At 37.3% G+C, this 16,060-nt stretch overlaps 1 protein-coding gene across 2 annotated transcripts; it reads right to left on the bottom strand.

The window, feature by feature from the left end:
* Nucleotides 1–272: 272 nt before the first annotated feature.
* LOC145058324 (importin subunit alpha-9-like) lies at nucleotides 273–5,425 on the bottom strand. 2 transcript variants are annotated; one of them, XM_079006246.1, is made up of 11 exons: nucleotides 5,032–5,425; nucleotides 4,546–4,765; nucleotides 4,329–4,482; nucleotides 4,153–4,255; nucleotides 3,381–3,520; nucleotides 3,062–3,141; nucleotides 2,605–2,755; nucleotides 2,425–2,506; nucleotides 1,430–1,488; nucleotides 1,016–1,339; nucleotides 273–644 (listed from the first exon to the last, which is right to left on the bottom strand). In XM_079006246.1, exons 1-11 carry the CDS (start codon nucleotides 5,081–5,083, stop codon nucleotides 480–482), a joined length of 1,530 nt encoding a protein of 509 aa, XP_078862372.1. In that variant the 5' UTR covers nucleotides 5,084–5,425; the 3' UTR covers nucleotides 273–479. The 2 variants fall into 2 exon arrangements, with proteins under 2 accessions (XP_078862372.1, XP_078862371.1); XM_079006245.1 differs by having other exon boundaries at nucleotides 3,381–3,565; nucleotides 5,032–5,424.
* Nucleotides 5,426–16,060: the final 10,635 nt, after the last annotated feature.

The raw sequence follows: 16,060 nt of genomic DNA, 5'->3' as shown, positions 1-16,060 counted from the left end.
TGAATGTATGGAAAATAAAGACTTTCATCAGATAACAAAAGCAGAATAAGCATTCTAGCAACTCATTGCACGACACAAAACTAAATTATCCTTCTCTAGAAAAGTTGATTGCTCCTAAACTATAACCCTTGTTATTATATTACATAATAATTCTTTCTAAGCTTTGAATTTAATCAATTAATGTCATTTATCCTTCAAAACTAAATATGCTCATCATAACATCCAAGATGAAATCAATTTGTTTGGCATTTAAACTCAAAGAATAACAAGTATTCAAAACACAAAAGAAGCAACCTTCATATCATGTTATATATATTGAACACATTTGACACCTTACATGTCTCCAAACACAATCATCAATATGTACCCAAAATCAACATTATATTCAACCATTAACGGTTAACCTATGCGTTAGTATCCAATCTCAAACTTAACAAACACACACACATAAACACACACTTGACCCATATATCTTTTTTCTACTCATCAACCCCATACATCTCCCCAAAATAACTATCAACTAAAAGATTAGCCATCACCCTAAGCTCATCATTTTCATGAAATTGAAACCTTTCCATTGCATCAATCCCATCCGCTCTTTCAACTAGTTTTTGTCCCTCACCATTCGGCATCCCTCTCAACACCTACATCATCATCATTATTAGAGTAATCTTCATAAATGGTCCCTATGGTTTCCCAAAATATCATGTTTCGTCCCTAACTTTTTTCGTTCTCATGGAAGGTCCAGAGGGTTTCAATTTCTATCGTGGTTGGTCTGTCAGCCATATAAAATGACTTATTAACCCTTTTTAGTTTCTTTTATAAATTAAAAAGGGTATACAGATCTTCTTATATGGATGAGGGACCAACCACGATAGAAACTGAAACCATCAGGACCTTCCATGAGACCGAAAATAGAAAAAAGTCAGGGACTAAACTTGATATTCTAGGAAACCACAAGGACCATTTATGAAATTTCTGAAAAATAGTAGCAAAACTTATATAATCTTTTTACCAATTCGATGAAATGAAGTCCAAGTCTTGCAGCTTCAAGATCAGATGATTTAACAAGATCAATGAAGCCACAAAGGCATCCATTTCTAACAAATGAAATCAAATGATCCAATAATAAAAATGGAATCCCGGATCCATTATCATTATCATTGTCATCATTTGGAGCAACACATAAATTTCCCAAAACGTATGCAACTTCTTTTTTGATGTCAAATGGTGATGTAACAAGAAGCTCTAATAACAATGAAACTGCTTCACTTTTACATATTAGTTGCTTGTGTGCAACTGATCCTGCAGCTATGTTTGATAGCACCCATGTCGCCTCCTACAAAATATATATATATAATGATAAAATAATTGCAGAAAATAGCAACATACTTCACCTTTTTAATAGAAATATGGAAAATAAATATACCTTTTTCAAGAAACGATGCTCGCTTTTCAAACATTTGCTTAATGAACGGATAATACTATCTGGATATTTCATGGAAAAATTTTATTATTTTAATGTCACAGTTTTTTAAAGGGATTTTGAGTTTTGACTTGAAAGTCCTTAAGTTTGTCGGAAAAAAAAAATGGTTTTTGTCCTTTTTGTTTCCTTTATGTCGTTAAGTTTTTTCATTTTTGCCCTTTATACCTGTAATAGTAGGTTTCTGGGGTACCTTAAAATATAATTTGCAAAAAAGCCCTTAAATTTACAAATCATTTGCAATAAAACCCTTATTTCGTATAATATGAAAAAGGAAAATCTCTGATAAGTCTCAATATTTTGGGTCAGTTTACGGTTTAATCCCAATATTTATTTTTTGAACAAAAAAGTCCTGATTATCTAATTTTATACGATAATCTGACATTTTCAGTTGAAAAAAACGTAAGGACTATTTTGTTAATTTCGGCAAAATATAAAATAATTGCGACTTTTCTGTTCAAAAAATAAATGTTGGGATTAAACCATAAACTGACCCAAAATATTGGAACTTTATTGGAGAATTCCCTTCTTCATATTATACGAAATAAGAGTTTTTTTTTGCAAAAGATTTGTAAACTTAAGGGCTTTTTTGCAAATTATATTTCATGGTAACCTGAAAACCTGTTGTTACAAGTAAAAGGGGTAAAAATGAAAAAACTTGGAAAACTTAAGAACATAAATGAACAAAAAATTGTCACAGGGACAAAATCGACAAAACTTGACAAATTTAAGGACTTTCATGTAAAAAGCCCTTCTTTTAAATTATGATATTAGCAATGTGGAATACAACAATATAATAATAGAAAGAAACAAAAGTACGATGTTGTAAATTGTAATACACAAATAAATGAAAGTTTGTTGATATTTCTTGGATTTACTTTTTATATAAATAAATAAATAAATAAAGGAAAATATGAAAATATGAAGAAAATAAAACTGGCCTGTGGTTTCATGTCCAGGATCAAGAAGAATATTGGTGGTGTAAGCATCACCAGCCATGAGATTACCTAAACTCCTTAGCAACTGTATATACAAGGGCAAACTTGTAAAAAGATACAAAAAAAATTCTTTTCTGCATTTATCAAAACTCAAAAGGGTAAAAAGGTAAATTCATGTGTTACCGGAATGAGTGATTGCAAAGTATTTGAGGAAGCTAATCGATCAACAAGAACCTGAACAATTTCAGTGTTCATTAACACATTTATTGCAACATCTGAAATAGCTGATAAATACACAACCACCCATGCTACTTCAGTTGCTAATTCAACATCCCTGTTCATCAAAATTCAAAAATAATTTCTTTTATTTTTTATTTCTAAAGATATACTGATAAATAATTAAATACAAAGACTAAAGTAGTCTTTAGTGTGTGTGTATATATATATATATATATATATATATATATATATATATATATATATATATATATATCATTATTGCAAAGATCATATTTTTTTTGTACAGATTAAACAACTAATAACTTTCTTTTTCCAATAATCCGAAAAAAGTTTGAAACTTTTTTCCAAATTAACCATTTTTATAAAATATATAATTTGATTATATGTTCAAAAAACATACGATTTCTTCAAGTGTCGAAGAATAGCATCCACAACTCCATCAATTTTTATAAATTCTGTTGCAGCCTCTGGGTGTGGTCCCTACATCCACAATCAACAAAAATTTTAAGCAAAAATTATTTCTTTATAAAAAGTTTCTCCTTTATTTACAAAATACCCTTTAAAGTTTTGATATATCATGTGTGTGTGATTGAAAACTCCCAAAAGATTCATATAACAATAATAAAGATGTGATTTGTGGTCCCATTTTCTTGATTTTGGGAGAGATAAAATAGGACCCACAAAATGAAAAAATAAAAAGATTTATAAAAATTAAAAACCTTGATTAGATTTGATAAAGCCCAAGAAGCTGTTCTGACTGTTGTACCCTTGTCTGGAAATATCATTTTTGCAAGAGGAATTAAAGCTCCTTGTGAAAGAAGAAGATCTCTCAATTCCTCACTTTCTCCAGCAACATTTCCTAATGCCCATGCACATTGTTCAGCTACACATAATGAACTTTTATCTACAAATTATATAAAAATAAAAAAAAATTAAAGATTATAATGATTAAAGATTAAAGATAAAGTAACTAATATGTCCATGTTCAATGTTCATGTCCTACATTGAAGTGATCTCTCCTTAAATCCAAAAACCAAGTTTTGTTATTTGTTAATTGGTTAAAACTTAAAAGTGAAAGTACTTAATATGTCCTACATCAAAGTGTTCTTTAATCTTTCCTTTTTGAAATGTCCTACATCAATTTTTTTTTATCTTTATTAATTAGAAAAAGATTCCATCACCATTTTCCAAAACTACCCGTGACAATGATCACTAAATGAAGCATGCAAGATAAATAGAGACAATAGCTTAAAAGCAAAAAAGGTAAAGCTAAATGTTGCCATGTGTTTTGATGTTTATTGTGTTATTTAGAAAGTGAAAAAAAAAATCAAGTGGAGCGTATGAAATATAGGAGATGCATCTTTTATTAAGACCCATATAGAATCTTTACACTTTACACTTATATAACCTAGATGTTATTGGAACTTTAGAAAGAACTATTAACATAAAAGGATTTGTTACAAAATTTTAATCAGATTAATAATCACTAACCTCCAAGATGAGCAATTAGTAATGGTAATGTTGGGACCAAAGCTTTTGTTTCTTCTGGTTTTCCTGCAGCTATGTTTGTAAGACACCATGCTGCTTCAAGCAACTGAAATTTGGAGATAAGTCATTAAGTTGTAATATGTTTTTCTCATAACTTATATAAAAGAAAAAGAGATTACTTGTTCATCTTGTGAGCCAAATGAAAGACATTGAGAAAGTAGAGGTATTGCTCCAGATTTAAGAGCAATTTCAACAAAAGGAAACTCGGATCTTGATAACAATCGTCTTAGTTCACGAAGAGCATTCACCTTCTTTTGAACTGTGTCTTTTCCCCTAAAAGAAAATTGATTGAATAATGATCGTTTGTTAAGGAAAAGTATAATGAATCGATCTTACTTTGAAGAAATTGCAAGCTTTAGTTCTTCAACAGCAGAAAGCGTTTGAGCCTCTAGAATTGATGGCTCCTCTTCAATCATCATGTCGCCATGGATGGCGACATCCATGTCGTTGCTAACTACTTCTGTACATAATCGCTTTGTTCTGAACATCGCTTCTCTTCTTTCTTTCGCCACTGAAACAGCATGTTGTCTTCTCCTTTGTACAGCAGCATTCCCAACTGCAGTTTCGAATAAATATAATTGAAATCACTTGCGATTTGTCAAATTCAATCTCTTTCAATCGTTCGTTTCCCCCAAAACCCAAATTAAACCTTCAAAATTGAAGTAAATAGGGAACTGTATGATGCCTAAAAGGGGTCGGATTCATCCAGACAACATGAAATGGATTCATCACTATATCATCACAATCAACAGAAATAACTGGAAGAGAGAAAAACCAGAGTCAAATTCCATGTGCTATGAACTGTAGAGAAAGAAAGCATGCCTGTATTCTTGATCGGGTCTCTTCTATGAGACGCTGCGTTTTCACCTGCCATTGAAGAAAGATCGTTTTTGAAAGGAAACCCAATATGAGTTTTGGGCGCGCTTGCCAAAGAAGCTATCTACAGTTGTTGGTCAGACAGGGAGTCAAGACTCAAGATACCAAAAGGAGGAATGTGCAATGTGCATTTTGTCTGCGTATGCGTGGATTTTGAAATTAGGGTTAAATCGTAGAATGGTTTTGATCTTTATGTCAGAATTTGAAATGGGTGAAGCTCAATTCGAATCGGAAGACGTTTGATGAAATAAAGATTAAAGAGTAAGAACTAAAGTTTGGGCGAAAACATAACCATAAATTTCATACAAAAATCAATGAGGTTTTTGTATGGGTTAAATGAAACAAGAAAATATTTTTCTATATATTATATATATCTTAAAAAAAAGAATTATGAATGACAACAAACCAGAAACTAGTCAAATGCAAAAAGAGTACAAAGACAATAGGGAAATATAAGAATACATGATGCCAAAAAAAAAATGACATTCCAACAAATCAAATGGAATTTTGCCATAAATTTAATCCATAAGAAGACTATGGCCAATGAATTTTACCTTGTTGAAGATTGCCTCATCACATGTTATATAGAATCGTCATCGATATAAAGTGTTTTTTTGAGTTGCCAATTATCGATACTATTGTAAAGATGGAACTTATGTTACTAAAATTCAAGACATATAGCTCACATCAGTTTTGAATTAAATTCTATACCTTTTAGCTAGCTTTGCTGCTTAAAAAAATGACACGTATTAGTTAAATTTAAAATTAACGATTTTTCAATTAACAGAATATGAAGATGTCAAAAATATATTGGATAAAAAAATACATATTTTAATGATTTTATTCAAACATTTAAAATTCTAAGTGGGATGTCCACAACTTTAAACAAGACCATGTGATAGGTATAATCACGTTATCTATTAGCTCTTGGCATTTTTTGGCAACCAAGTGGATAATCTTTGTTATAATTTAAGGGTATTCAATATATAGTAAAAATCTATCAGCGTTTGTTTACCTTGATATGATATGTGTTTTCTCGATGTTGAAGATTATCAATATAAGATTCAACCCTCAAAATTGATGTTAATTTGTACAAGAAATATGTTTTAGTTTACTCTGTCAAAAAAACACAGATATTAATTATTAATTCATAAGTAATGAGTCATTTTCTTTTTGGCTTTTGTTGAATTTCATTAAAACTAGCAAAAGAGTTTGTGGTGGAAAAAAACTAGCACAATGGAATTAGATATAACTAAGTTATTTAACCAAGATACCCGGTTTAACATTGACGTGTTATGTTCACGACTACCAAACCAATTAAACAATGTATATATTTAGTCTCATATACACAATTTCTCTTTTATACTTCTTGGATATGAATATATCAAAATTTTAGAAATTCCATAACATCCTTTGCTAGGGTTTGGGAGGACCATGGTCGTTTTTGAAACCTGTCATGCCCCCCACCCCCGCCACATTGACCCCCACTATTTTGGTTGAACCGAAATCAAACTTGTTTTATACAAGTGTACACTTTGTCCATCCTAACTTGTCTAAAGTCAAGATTTGACCTCAATTTGTAATATATAAATTTCATTACATTAGAATTACCTTGTAACACTAGAATCACCAACAACCTCCATGTTGTTAACAGAATGACACTGATAACCTCAATTTTTAATATATAAATTTCCTTAACCTAAATCCCCTTTGGCCATTAAATCCCACCACATCTAGCAATCATATTTACGTTCTTGTTGCCACTTCACAATCATGAAACAAGTGATCCATATTCTCGGGGAAATCATAACAAATCAAACATAAAACAGAAGGCATGTCAATTCTTATAGTCACAAAGTTCGGTCTAGTAGGAAGTTTATCCAATAATTATCTGCCACATCCAAACTTTTAACCTTTCTAGGAACAAATTGATTACACTTGGTCTCTACCTTGTTATCCTTCAAATTAAGATCATATATATAACTAACAAGGAGGTTTTGGGTTCTATCTCCTGCATATACTAACCCGTCGTTCTAAAAAACAATATATATATATATATATATATATATATATATATATATATATATATATATGTGTGTGTGTGTGTGTGTGTGTGTGATATTTTGTTTTTTAGAACGACGGGTTAGTATATACTGGGGATAGAACCCAAAACCTCCTTGTTAGTTTACATCCTATTTTCATAAAATAGGATGTAAAATCTTTTGAATCATCTGGTAGTTTACATTGTAAAATCTTTTGAATCATCTAATGTGTAGCACCTGGTTCCTGGTATGTAAGATTTATCTGAGTATTTTGTATTATTGGCCTTAGACTCGGCGAGTTGGAGGCCTGACTCGCCGAGTAGAGACGGGACTTGGGACGCGGTTAAGTTGGCGACTCGGCGAGTCCATATTATGGACTCGGCGAGTCCGCGCTGTCTGATGAAACCCTAATTTCCAAGGGTTTGCACCCTATTTAAACCAACCATTTGTGCCCTAACTCCGCCCCCTTCACCCTCAGAAGCTCTCCATACATTCTAGCCCTTGTTCTTGTGAGTTTGAGGCTTTTTAGTGTGTTTTCTTGAAGATTTTGGGAAGGAAGAGGAGTAGATCAAGAGGAAGGGAAGGAAGGCAAGCATCTTCGTGTTCTCTCAGTAATTTCTTGGAGGTATAACTTGTTTTCCCTCTGTTTCTATGCTTATTACTCCATTAAAGTCCTTCTTGAACCATGTCCCAAGCTTCGTTGTGCATTGTTGGTTGATTCAAGTTGTTAGCCTTTAGATCTAGACCCTATTTCAGTCCCTGGAGCTTGGATCTACTGCCTTTATGGAGTCATATTGCACACAAGCCCTAGATCTACCCCTTTTGGTGCACTTTGAGCCTTAGAACCTTTATTGGTGATGATCTACACGTAAAGTTGGAAACTTTACGTGTAAACCAGGTCCTAGGAGCCCAGATCTATGAATGGCATGGACTGGATTCGAGCAAAATCGCGTATTTGGCTTTTGCATGAAGCAGACTCAGCGAGTCGCTCATCTGACTCGGCGAGTCTGGTCGCGAGTCTCTGAGTTTGTCCCCTTTTCGTTGTGTCGAGTTAAGTAGTGAGTCCTGGGTGGACTCGGTGAGTTGGTAGCCGAACTCACCCATGAAGGAACTCGGCGAGTCAACGCCCTGACTCGGCGAGTTCAAGACAATCTTCTTAGATCAAGAACAGACTCGGCGAGTTGTTCATACAACTCGGCGAGTCACAACATAAATTGTTCATAGAATGAAGATGAACTCGGCGAGTTGTTCATACAACTCGGCGAGTAGGATGAAGGACTTGGATATCAGTTTAGAAGGAGAACTCTTCGAGTCAACGCCCAACTCGACGAGTAGAGACGGGTTGCAGGACAATTGATTGGATAATGACTCGACGAGTTGGGGAGTCAACTCGGCGAGTCGGGTCAACTGAAAGTTGACTCTGGCTTTGACTTTTAACTTGATCAAGGGTAAAATGGTCAATTTACCCGAGGGTCAGTTAGCGGTGTTTGATTGAGTGTTTTGTGGGAATTATAGCCGGAGGATTTCCGGAGCAGCAGCAGCAGCAGACAGTCAATTCCCACACAGACCAGCAGCTATTTTGAGGTGAGTTTCCTTCCATTAGGGACGAGTCTAAGGCACCAAGGCCGACCCGTGTAGACGAGATGTTAGCACTAGAGTGTGGGCCGAGCCCATATCTCTTGGTTTAGTTAATTATGATATATGTGTCAGTATGATAGAGTTGTCTATACTTGTTGTCTGTGTGATACTTGTATATTATGAGTTAGCGGTTGAATGTGGGCAAGGCCCATATCTCTCTGAAAGTGGAATGTGGGCTAGGCCCGTATCTCCCAGATAGTAGAGTGTGGGCGAGGCCCGTATCTCCCGGCTAGCGAAGTGTGGGCAGGGCCCGTATCTTCATGAGTGTGGGCGAGGCCCGTAACTCCTAGCTGAATGTTGTATGTTATATGCTTGCATGGTATGAGGTATTATGGGGGAACTCACTAAGCTTTGTGCTTACAGTTTACAGTTTTGGTTTCAGGTACCTCTTCATCGAAGGGGAAGGAGCTAGCGCGGTAGCGGCACATCATACACACACTGGTTTCCGCACTTACGAGATTCCTCTGGGATTTATACTCTGATATTTCGATTGGTTGTATGATTTGGCTTTTAGACATGGTTTACTTTGTGATGTGGTTTGATCAAACAATGTTTTTAATTATTAATGTTTTCTAAAGTAATGTTTTAAAAACAACATTTTTGGACGTGAAATTTGGGTCGTTACAAGTTGGTATCAGATCCCTGGTTTGAGGGATTCGGACACACCTTCGGGGGTGTCTGAACTCAAATCAAGGGGTCAAAAGATTTTGAAAAAGAAAACGTTTTCTAAAAGGTTAAGTAAAGTATTTTGAGAAGAAACGAAGTGTGTGATGTGCGCAACCGGCCGAGCTTAAGTAAGTATTCCCCAAAGTACCCATACAAGTTATGTTGTGTTTATTAGTTTCAGTAGAACATCATGCTAGAATAGGACTAAGGATATAGGAGTGATGCCTTATGTGCCTGCTTTATGTGCCTCAGTGTATGAAAATTTCATTCTAGATTTGAGTAAACAGCAGTAGGATAGCCTGTTAGGGGTTATGCCTGATATAATGAGTTTAGCATTATATGCTAGTTCAGTTCTCTCTATAGAAGCAGAGTGGTTTGAGATTGTTCCCTTAGTTCGAATGCTACTTGCTGCTTTGTGCTTTGTGGGACTCTGAGTGATGGGAGTTAGCCATTAGGTGAATACGTCACGTCACATGTGATCAGGGTTGAATTATCTTAGAGTGCGGGATTTGACCCTATTGTGCAGCTCTCGTTTGAGTCTAACCGTTGTAGGGACGAGTCTGTTACTCGAAGGATTACTTGAGCCTCATCACATGTGATGGTATTCAGGTAATGGCTAATTGGCATTACAAGGAGGCCTTCAGCAACTGAGGGTTGGGTAGGGTAGAGTCAGAGTTTTCCCTAGGGCAAGCCTAGGATGAGTATAGAAGTGATCAGTGGTAGTGAAAGGGATCTGGTGGAGTCGAGGCAGTCCTTGGAGAAGGTACGGATAGATATGGAAGGTAGTATGGGCCTGTACTACTGAAAGCAGAGGATCCGTACCCGAACCAAGGAAGGCCAAGATAAGACCAGGGAACTTGTGGTAGTTGTGATCCCTCAAGAAGTATCAGTACCACTAATGATTGTTATTTATGTATTGCAGAATGGTGGTACTACGATCGAGGCCGATAGACGGCAGTTCAGGAGAGGGATCAAGTTCCGAGCCAGTAGATGAGGGGCTACGCGAGTTCATCGCGTCAGAGATCACCAGGGGTATCCTTGAGTCCACCCCCATTATCTTCGGGTCGATCAAGGAAGGGATAATCGAGCTGATGGAAGATCGCCTTCGGGCATTCAGGAGCGACATGGCATCTGGCCAGTCGGGATCTCGCACACTGTCCTTCAAGGACTTCAGGGGCAGTGGTGCGCCAGATTTCCACGGGGCGAAGGACCCCATAGCTTCCAGACGATGGCTTGCTGACATTGAGTCTGCACAGATGATTAGCTTCTGCCTTGAGGGGTCGAAGGTGAGGTTCGCAGCGGGGTGTTTACGAGATCGAGCTAGGGATTGGTGGGAGTCTGTGGGGGACTCATTAGGAGCCTCGGTTGTCGAGGCTATGACTTGGTCAGACTTTGCGACCAGGTTCAGGGCGGAGTTCGCGCCAGCTGTCGAGCTCCAGCAGCTGGCCAGGGAGTTCTTGGATATGAGGCACACGACGGAGACTGTGGCGGAAATCACCGCTAAGTTCTGGGAGAGGGCTTTGTTGGTTCCCCAGTATGCGGGTGACGATGATATGAGGAGGACCCGTTATCATGATATGCTACGGGCTGACATCCGGGAGCATGTTAGCTTTTCAACTTGCCCTACCCTGGAGTCCATGATTGCCAGGGCGAGGTGTAACGCCCGTGTTTCTGGGCTTGCCATTTTTAGCAACGTAATAGTCTAGGTTAACCTTTGTAACCCCAATTTGAAATAATAAAAATGTATTATTTGTGAATTATGTGAATTATGTGATTTATGTGTTTATTTTATTAATTATTATAATTTAATGAATTAAGAATAAAATAAGCGTCAAAATTAAAGTATTAGATATGCCCGATATCTTTTCATAAAGTTGTAGTGGCCGAAACGAGGTTTCCGAATATATATAGAACGCCCAAATCTGACTTCGTATAAGGAAGTTATGAATTTCTGAAGTTTCGACTGGGCAGTATGCAACCCGAATACTCGATTTGAGATTGAGCGGTTTTTAGCCAAAACAATCTAAACGAGAATCGAAGATCTCGTTGTTAGTAGTGAAACGATGAAAAGATAGGCGAGAACGGACGTCAGACGAAGAAGTTATGAATTTATAACGAAGTTCTTCTGTCCCGGCCTCCTATAAATAAATAATAAAAATAAAATCAAAATTTGCCGACGGAGTCTAAACGAAAGTTGTAGAGCGTAGTCTCACCTATGCGTGGATATAAAGAACGTCGAAAACGGATTTTGTATGAAGGAGATATGAATTTTTGAAGTTTATTAAATATTTATTTTTAATTAAAACCTCCAATATTATCCGAAGAGGAGTCAGCCGACCTATCCGAAGTACGCCCCGCGTACTAATGTACGCCCAACGTATAGTGAAGGATGACGAAGTCAGCACTCGAGTACCTCCGATGACGCAAGTGCTTACGATTCGAGGCGTACGCCCCGCGTACGTGCGAGGGTTCAGCCCCTATAAAAGGCTTGCGAAGGCAGCCAATTTTCTTTTACAAATTCCATCCTTTTCTCTCTAGTTTTTCCTCGATTTGCGTGTCGTTTATATCCCGAAGCCCTGATAATATTCCCGAGCCTTGAGGCGAGATCCGAAGCCCCGAAGATCCCGAAGAGCGTTATTCCTGAGCCGAAGCTCTGCCCGCGAGGAGCCCGGTTTTTGTGAAGATCTTCCAGATCTACGAAGAGACACTACTTCTGCAAGCCTTAGTGCTGCCCGATCGTCTTCCGATCAAGTGAGTGTATAGTCCCTTTTCAATACGCGATATTAAACAAGTAACCGTTAAACGTATTTAAGAATACGGGATGTGAGTGTGTAGTCATTTTCATTCCAACGCAATATTATGAAGTATTCTATATAAAATACGTGCTATATGTATATATTTTGCTGTTATATGTGTGAATGTATATTCACTCTCTTCTATCTCATAGATCTGATATATTCTCTATGAAATATGTGTTATGTGTGTATGCCTCATCTGTTATGTGGAATATGTATTGATTAAAGCATGCTATACAGGTTTTTAAACAATGTATAAAAATGTATATTTTTACCTACTAATATGTTGGGTAGAACATGGGTAGATAATTGGTGTGAAATAAACAGATGAGAGGCCTCGGTGTTATTGGTGTTATTCTAGTCATTCAGCAGAGTATGGATGACGACCACAGTCTATTCTAGACTGTCCTGTGGAACACTAGCAGGCTCATTACCTGTAGGTGTTGTGAACGACGTGTTCATCGGTGTACTCTATCCCCCACATGGTTGCCTTTAGGGCACTTATTGTTGAGGAAGCCCTTCTGCAGTAATGTCCGTCCCGATGAAAATCCTGAATTAGGTTCCTTATAATAGAAGTTATTTTAGGGACGTAAAGTGAGGATAACGGGAATGGGTAATCGGGTTTGTTGTTGATTGTTGAAATTAAATATAATTATTGTGGGTTGAAAACCTATATGCTCACCAGGCTCCCAAGCCTGACCCACTCAGTTTATTTGTATTACAGGAAGTGGCGCAAGAGCTTAAGATGGGCGAATCATCAAGTTGTTTTGTTTACAAGTCTGTATATGTATATATTTGTTGAATGACTTGTAATGTTATCGTTTATGCTTTATGATCTGTATCGGAACATGACATCCCGACTTTTGATTATGAAATGAAAACATATTTCTATATGAAATGTTTTGATAAATATTTAATTTATCATGTTTTGATTTTTGGGAACAAATTTCGCATCTCTTTTAAAATTAAAAAGGATTTACTTTGAAAATGTTTTAAAAAGCATAAATGAAATCGGTCTTTTCTGGCCGAGATTTTGGGGATGTCACAGTTGGTATCAGAGCATTAGTTTAAGCGAACTAGGAATTTGTAGGATTTCTAGACTTAAACTTAAGATGCTAAGTGGAGATTGTGAGATGTGTGTCTGATAAATTTAGACACGAGCAATAGTTTATTTTAGGAGAGTTGCCTAAAATGCTTTTATGTGCTAAATGTTATATGTTGTCATACATGATATTAATTGTTCGGATCTACGGTTTGTTGCCAACCGGATCTGAAGGTTTATGTGTTTAGGATTCTAAGCGTATGTATACGATATTAGAACTAGCATGTAGTCATTTGGAGTAATAAGGATGATTTAAATATCTTATCGTGAAAGAGGATCTAATTTCACCTTATTCGGTGTATAGATCAAAAATGGTGAGAACAAGAAGTGGAGTTGGAAATGCTGATGAAAACAGGAATCAACCGCCTGTAATTCAACAAATACTTGTCGTAGCAGCTGCACCTGAGCCGATAACAATGGCTGGTGTACAAATGATGATTCAAACGATGTTGGATCGTCAGATGGAAGAAACAAGACGCCTGCTTAGGCAGAATCGTGAAGAACCGTCAATTCAAGTGGAAGAGCCCGAGGAGAATGGAGGGCAGTCTGAAGGAGAAAACTTTAGTGGGATCATTGGTCAAGACAACCCACCCGTGGTTAGGCGCAATAACCAGGATGGAGGAAATGATGGGCGTGGGTGCAAGTACAAGGATTTCATGGTGTCCAAACCACCATGTCTATCCGGAAGCCCGACGCCGGTGCAAGTTATGGACTGGGTCTCCGAAATGGAGACTATGTTTGAAAGTTGCGAATGCAGCAACAGGCAGAAGACCGCTCTTGCGATCCCTTTGCTAAAATCTGGCGTGTTGAGTTGGTGGAAGCTGTTAGCTGACTCTATGCCCAAGGGAGAAGCAAGCAAAATGTCTTGGGAAGACTTTGTGGAACAACTAAAACTGCAATACTGTTCCGAGCGGGACCTTCTGGAAATCAGTAATGAGTTTTAGAATTTAAAGAAAGGGAAATTGAGCGTTACTGAATACGCTGCAAGTTTCACAGAAAAGATGAAGTTTATCCCATATTTGGTGCCTACAGAACTCTCTAAGGTCAACAAGTTTTCCCTTGGACTACCAGCGGACTATGGTCCAATGGTTAAGCAGGCAACCACATTGAAAGCCACCATCTGGGCTGCTAGAAATGTTGAGACCCAGATCAGGGAAAAAGGTCTGGAAAGGTCAGAGGTTGGTGAGAAGAGGAAAATCGATGGATTTTCAGGGTCCAACAAGAAAAGTAAATTCTCGAATTCTAGTTCGAAGGGAAGTGGAGGAAAGGTAGAGGCGAAATGGTGCGACAAGTGTAAGAAGAAGCATCATGGGAAGTGTGGCGGGGAAACCACATGCTTCAAATGTGGAAAGCCAGGGCATTATGCCAACGACTGCACCTTCACCAAGAATGTTTGTTATGGTTGTGGTGAGGAGGGGCACATCTCAAGGGATTGTCCGAAAAAGAAGGAAGCAACAAGACCCAACATTCTGCCAAAGCCAAAGGCGAGAGCATTCCAGATGACAATGGAAGTTGCTAAAGATGAAGCTGATGTCGCTTCAGGTACCTTTCTCGTTAACAAATTGCCTGCCCAAATTTTATTTGATTCTGGAGCCAACTACTCCTTTATATTGCATGAATTTGGTAGAAAACTAGCTTTGCCTGTTGATAAACTAGATAATGCCTTATTAGTCGAAGTTGCTAGTGGCAAGTTTGTACCTGTTAGCCATCGTATGAAAAACATCTTAATTGATCTGAATGGGAATAAGTTCCATGAGGAATTATTGCCTATTGAACTTAACGGTTTCGACATCGTTTTGGGAATGGATTGGCTTAGCACCAATGATGCCAAAATTTTATGCAAGAAGAAAATAGTGAAAGTGAACCCACCTGGGAAGGAATCGTTTATGGTGTACAGAGATAAACGCAGAGTAAATTCTGGAATCATTTCTTTAATGAAAGCCAGAAAATGTTTGACCAAGGGGTGTAAATCATACTTAGCATTCGTGATCGACGCTAAGAAGGAAAAGAAGGTGATGCAAAATATTCATGTTGTGTGTGATTATCCGGAAGTATTTCCTGAAGATCTTCCTGGATTACCCCCTGATCGACAAGTAGAATTTCGTATCGACTTGTTGCGTGCAACAACGCCAATTGCAAAAGCACCTTATCGATTAGCATCGACGGAGATGAAGGAGCTAATGATGCAACTTCAGGAGTTATTGGACAAAGGTTTCATAAGACCTAGTTTATCACCCTGGGGAGCTCCGGTGTTATTCGTAAAGAAGAAAGATGGAAGCATGAGGATGTGCATTGATTACCGAGAGCTGAATAAGGCAACAATAAAGAATAGATATCCATTGCCAAGGATTGATGACCTATTTGATCAACTACAAGGTTCAAGTTATTTTTCAAAGATCAACCTGAGGTCAGGATCTCATCAGCTGAAAGTAAGAGAGCAGGATATAGAGAAGACTGCATTCAGAACGCGATATGGACACTACGAGTTTTTGGTTATGTCGTTTGGACTAACCAATGCTCCAGCAGCATTCATGGATTCAATGAACAGAGTTTGTAATCCATTCCTAGATAAATTTGTGATAGTGTTCATAGATGACATTCTGATTTATTCAAAAAGCCAAAAAGAGCATGGCAGACACTTGCGAGAAGTGTTGGAAGTCTTGAAGGTATAATGGTTGATCCAGCAAAGATTGAAGCTGTAATGAAGTGGGAACAACCAAAAAGTCCCACGG

The sequence above is a fragment of the Lactuca serriola genome, chromosome 6 (assembly GCF_051521515.1).
Source record: "Lactuca serriola cultivar US96UC23 chromosome 6, Lser_US96UC23_V15, whole genome shotgun sequence".
Lineage (NCBI taxonomy): Eukaryota > Viridiplantae > Streptophyta > Magnoliopsida > Asterales > Asteraceae > Lactuca > Lactuca serriola.
The sequence above is the reverse complement of the archived record's forward strand: the minus strand, read 5'-3'. Positions and strand labels throughout refer to the sequence as shown.

What these genes read in the sequence shown, in the direction of transcription:
- LOC145058324 (XM_079006245.1), bottom strand. Translation starts at nt 5,083, where the DNA reads ATGGCAGGTGAAAACGCAGCGTCTCATAGAAGAGACCCGATCAAGAAT. An exon ending in CTTTATCAAATCTAATCAAG is followed by an intron (nt 3,142 to 3,380) that starts GTTTTTAATTTT and finishes TTGTGGATGTAG; the next exon opens with GGACCACACCCAGAGGCTGC. An exon ending in GACTTCATTTCATCGAATTG is followed by an intron (nt 645 to 1,015) that starts GTAAAAAGATTA and finishes ATGATGATGTAG; the next exon opens with GTGTTGAGAGGGATGCCGAA.